We start from the raw sequence: 5,565 nt of genomic DNA, 5'->3' as shown, positions 1-5,565 counted from the left end.
AAAAAAAAAAAAAAAAAAAAAAAATGACAATCAACAGAACATTTTCTCAGGACATAATAGTTACCAAAGTAGAGATTGTACATGCATTCTCAAACAATATTCACAGTGTACAAGAGTTAAGCACATAAAAAAAAGTAAACTAAACAAAATAGTTACAAAAATATCTAAGCATTACTTTCTCCCACAAAGCAATTTTATATTAAGAAAAAAATGTCTTATTGAGAAAAAGTGATCATTTGGATCTTTTGCTGTGGCAATAAAGAAAAAAGTGCACCAAAATTTTTTTGACATGGAGTTGCACATCCATTTCAAACAACTGCAGAGCAGAAGCCTTTCAATCTGTTGCCTGCTGAATTGCACAAAGCTATCTTTGGGTGAGCAGCTTCCCGCTTTTGAAGATATAATGTATGTTGTGAGTGAAAACTCATACGGGGATGGTAATAAATAGAAAAAGCACTTGTGATATCATACACTGGAACTAAGGTCAAACATCCTGGAACTGTAATAGCATTATTAGAGCATTTCCAGAGACTTCTTTAGTGCTTACTGAATCTGGAAGTTCCAAAAATGCTAGATCACATCTGAGAAGAAGGAATTTCTAAGCATACAAAATAAGCAAATTTATGAATGGAAAGCAGTAGATAGCACCGTCATTTTCCATTCTTTTCAATAGCCTAGAGTACAAAAAAAGGCATAATATTAAGTAAAGAAAGGTACATAAGAAATGACATTGATTTTATCATAATAAAGATAAATCAGAATTTTAATTATCCATGCAATGTCATTAAATTACACTATTATGTGGAACATTTTTCATTAATTTCCATGTATAAGGGAAGACGTACTATTTTGCTGATTGATGTTACAGGGGTCCACCAATGGAACATGGACAGGTGCAAAACAAGTGGAAGAAACTCTCCATGCATTGGCGTGAAGTTGAGGGGTTCCTTCTATCATGCCTGATGGAGAACTAGGAAGCAAAGAAAATGTTCTCTTAGTCTCTTTCATTTTATTTCTTCATACTTCCCATATATGTGTGTGTGTGTGTGTGTGTGTGTGAGTGCTGCTTTTCTTTATTACAAAAATATCTTAGAGTTTGAAAGTTTCTACCATTTTAAGAATTAACAATGGTATAGCTTCCTGTTATTAAAAGTTTACATGTGTCAAATTATGGTCATCAGTGCATGTATTTAATCTTCTCAGCCTAATGAGGAAAAAATCATTATACCCATTTTACAGAGAAAGCAAAGCAGATCTTCAGAGAAGTATTAAATTTCATTAAATGAACAAGTGGCAAAGCCAAGATCCAAACCTAGTTCTCAATGAGTTAACCAAACATGACACAAAATTTTATGTGTCTTCCTTGGGACACATATGGAGATATCGTTGTGGTTAATTCATATGATTCTTTTCAGGCTAAAAACAAATACCCCAAACAATCTATATTTTGGGTTTGTTATATCAATTTCCTCTAGGGTTCTACCATGAAATTAACAAGTAAACCAAATGAAAATTGAAAGAAAAGCTGTATAACAGGACCATTCATCTATGTTTGCTCACATTTTTAGCTTCCTCAGCAAATCAAAATGGACTTCTCCAAAATCAGACTTAGAAACGACAACAATGCTTATGAACCAAAATTGCAATTCCAATTCCAACAGCCAACATTAACTAAGAAACAATATCCCTATAAGATCTTGGGCCAGACGTGGTCAAAAATACTTATACAAAATCAAGGTAGGCTGCATCTCCTACAGGAAGCTTTTGACCATACCACGAATCACGACTGCATTAACTTCTCCAGTAGAAGAGTAGTGCTTGCCTCAGTTCTCAACAATATCTTAAAAGATTAATTACTTAGGCAACAGTTTAATCTCATCACCCCCAACCCTATGGAGTTTCTCACCACAACAGTCATAGGAAAGACAGAGCTGTACCAGTCAGTCCATGATGCTCAACCCTTGTAAACACATTTTGCCTCCTTTTCCTAGTCCTAAATATCAAACCATTGTACAATTATAAGAAATACCTACTGCAAAAGCTTGTTCTGTTCAAATGAAGACACTGGCATTCAAAGAAACTAAGTGAACCGCAGCGACTTTTTCTTCTCATCCTTTCCCTTCCCTTTCTCCTTCTCCCCTCTCAAGGAAAACAAAACAAGCTGGGATGATAAATGTAGTCAGCATTCCCAGGACACATTGACCTACAGCCTGGCTCTCTTGTCTCACCTAGTTTACTTAAAACAGTAAAGTTTTTAAAATTCGGAGACCAGATGTACACCCATTTACTTACTTCATTTTATAAAATAACCTTTCAGCTCACCATACTTGATTTACTATCACAGGACATGTAAAATAAATTTTGAATTAATATTTTCCATTACACTAGATTTACAAATTGGCATTAACCTTTGGGAAGAAAAGAATTTTAACTACTTAAATTGGAAAGCTAAATAATGTTGGAAAGATACTCCTGACTCTAAAATATTATCCTGCACCCTTATCATGCCTGAGTGTTTATGCATGGAGGAGACTGGTGCCTTAGAAAGTGGCAGACAGATCTGCCATCTGTTAAACATTCTCTGCTAACCCATTCTGACAAACAAGACTGAGAAAGCAGGCTTAATGTCTTTTCTGAATATTTTAGTCAAGCCTTTAATACAGTTTCTGTTTTTGCAAGGGTGATAAAGATATCAATATTCTGACCTCCAAATAAATACAATTTTTAAAAGTTCCAAGGGCAAATTAATCACACAGGAGACAAAAGAAATTCTCTTTTAAAACTTTTTAATTTTAAATGCCAGTTCTCCTAGCCTGTCCAAATTCTCTTCTTGATGCCCTATTAAAGTTCTACTCAATTCAATTTGACCACTGTATACCAGATTCCTATAAATACAAGGACTAAAGATATGACCCTTACTCTCATGGCCTATGCAGTTTTTAATGTGGAAACCAAACAAATAAGTGATGAATTTCCATAGGTACCACAGTTAGAACTAACACTGTCTGGTGAAATATAACCTAGCTTTTTGAAGCAATAATGAAGCAATAAACAAGAGTTCTTGAAAAAGATTAGGAGGAGGGAGAACCCCAACCAGAAAGAAGAATATATATAAAACATTATTATTAATGATATTAGGGAACAGCTCCTCTATGAAATCTCTCCTAGTGGTCCATCTTACAATGACCTTCTTTAAACTCCTGCTATATTTCTAGCCATGACCACAAAGCAGAACACTTAACTTTTTGAAAATTACCTCAGGATTTTGAAGTGCATTATTGCCTGATAACCTTACTTAGCACGAAACATTTCCTCTTAATAATCTTTTTATTAAGGTATCATTGACATAATTGTATATATTCATGATACATAATGCAATGTTTAATGACACACAAACCTCCAGTGAAGTGGTTAAACCAAGCTAATAAATATAGCCATCACCTCACATTCTTATCATGTTTGTGTGAGAACATTTAATATCTACTCACTTAGCATTTTAAAATATAGAATATATTACTTTAGGCACAGCTGTATACAGTAGATCTACAGAATTTCATCTTCTCTCACTGAAACTTTGATTAATGTCTACCTTTTATTTATTTCTACCTTTAAATCCTGGCAAACACCAGAGTTTAACTTTAAATCTACATATTTCTTAAAGGTTTTATCCTCTCCTGATCTGCAACAGCAGCTCCTTGAGGATGAAAACCACATTATCCTGCTTAAATTGCTCTTAGCACAATAACAAGGGCTTAAAATATCTACACTGTTATGCACTGCTCTTTTCACAGGTTTATGAAAAGTGTTTTGTTAATACAAAGAGTAGACATGCGTTTTGTTTCTTTTATTCCAGTAGACCACCAATTTTAACAAACTCCAGTTAACTTAGATATCAAAATATCTTTTGAGGTATCATGATATCAAAGTTATTAAACTGACACTAATACAAAACTATATTAAAATTTTTAACCAGTTATAAGTTTTCAAAAATAAGATAAAGTTAATTTGATAGATGGTAAAGGAAAGAATAATAGGTCACAGTAAGCACACAGATTGAGTCACACTAAATCTCAAGCCCACTTCCAACATATGAACTGGAAGTGGAATTGAATGATTTATTTGCCCCTTTGGGGCCTTAGGTTTTTCCTTATCTGTAAAACAGAAACAGTAATCAGGGGAGTAGCTATACAATTTAAATACGATGATCCATGTAAAGCTCTTGGAACAGTGAATGCTAAGCTCCTATTAGTTAAGTAAACATTTTTAATGAATTTATATCCTCCAAATTACCAGCCATTAAACTCAGTTGGCTGTACATAAATCATACTTACAGAAAATCATCCCTTATGTTCCCATTGAAAGTGCCACACAGACCTAACGTTCTTCTTTTCCATGCTCTAGTGAGTTGAATATAGATCCTTTCCCCATCCATGGCAAATAGGATCTTTAAACCAAATGGAGTTTTTAGAAGGATAAATAAAGATGATAGTGTTTTAATTTCAACAATTCCTACAAGATAGGAAAAAACATAAATCAGCTTTGAGACTTGCAGACAATGTTCTGAAATGCTAGAGCATAACATTAAGGTTTCTTTCAAGACACTGGGAAGCCAGGGAGACCGGTCTCTCATTCTTCCACGTGCTCCAGCCCCGACTTTTGTTACCTTGTGGATGCTTCCTTTTCTCCCATTTCCCTTTCTCTCCCACTTTCCTGGGTCTTTAGCAAATAATTTCGATAGGCTGACAAGTCACCATGCACTTTCTGTTGGCAAGCACCTCACAAGGAGGAGTGCATTCCTCGGACATTTGAAATTTGATCTTTTCCCTCAATTTTTCGACATTTCCTTAAGACTGATATCAAAAAGAGGCACACAGCACTTCTTGTAAGCTCCATGTAATAAAACACATTAGAGATAAGACATTTGTTTTCAAAATGAACCAATGCCTTTGGCATCTGATGTGTTCCCTTCAAAGCTCCTGTATCCATATCACAATATCCCTTTCAATCTAATTACCAAAGCCAGAAGTCCGAGGACTGTCCTTTGATCACTGTGCTCCTCTCATCCTTCCAAACCAAGCCCATCCATTTCATCACCACATTCAGAACATTTGTCTTCTAAACATTTTTCAGTCTTTCTTCTTCCTAGCTCTGTTGTCACTGTCTTTGATCAGCTCCTTCTTTCTTGCGTGCCCCACTTTATAAGTGCTGTCTTGCCTCTTGTCTAGCAACTCTCAGTCGCTTCCACACCACTGTCATTGTAGTCTACCACAATTTGTCTTCTACATTTTTCTGTCTTTCTTCTTCCTAGCTCTGTTGTCACTGTCTTTGATCAGCTCCTTCTTTCTTGTGTGCCCCACTTTATAAGTGTTGTCTTGCCTCTTGTCTAGCAACTCTCAGTCGCTTCCACACCACAGTCTCACAAGTTGAAATATGACATCGATGTCTTTGTACATAAAATAGTCCAATAATGGCAATTTTAAATTCAGTTCCATGTAAAGTTTAATTTCCTTAGCATGACATCTGAGTAGCACAAGCATGTGGTTTGGAACAAAATTTGGTGTATAT

The 5,565-nt window shown here is 35.1% G+C and overlaps 1 protein-coding gene across 1 annotated transcript in view; it reads right to left on the bottom strand.

The window, feature by feature from the left end:
* Positions 1-5,565, bottom strand: part of Otogl (otogelin like) — a 175,203-nt gene that overhangs the window by 100,577 nt on the left and 69,061 nt on the right. Inside the window, exons 18-19 of the mRNA XM_010643722.3 lie at positions 4,332-4,509; positions 846-970 (exon numbers count right to left, since the gene is read on the bottom strand). Of these exons, the coding sequence (XP_010642024.1) occupies positions 846-970; positions 4,332-4,509 (303 nt within the window). The remainder of the gene's footprint in view (positions 1-845; positions 971-4,331; positions 4,510-5,565) is intronic.

This window comes from Fukomys damarensis, unplaced genomic scaffold (genome assembly GCF_012274545.1).
Source record: "Fukomys damarensis isolate Sample0158 unplaced genomic scaffold, DMR_v1.0_HiC HiC_scaffold_15, whole genome shotgun sequence".
NCBI classification, from domain to species: domain Eukaryota; kingdom Metazoa; phylum Chordata; class Mammalia; order Rodentia; family Bathyergidae; genus Fukomys; species Fukomys damarensis.
The sequence above is the reverse complement of the archived record's forward strand: the minus strand, read 5'-3'. Positions and strand labels throughout refer to the sequence as shown.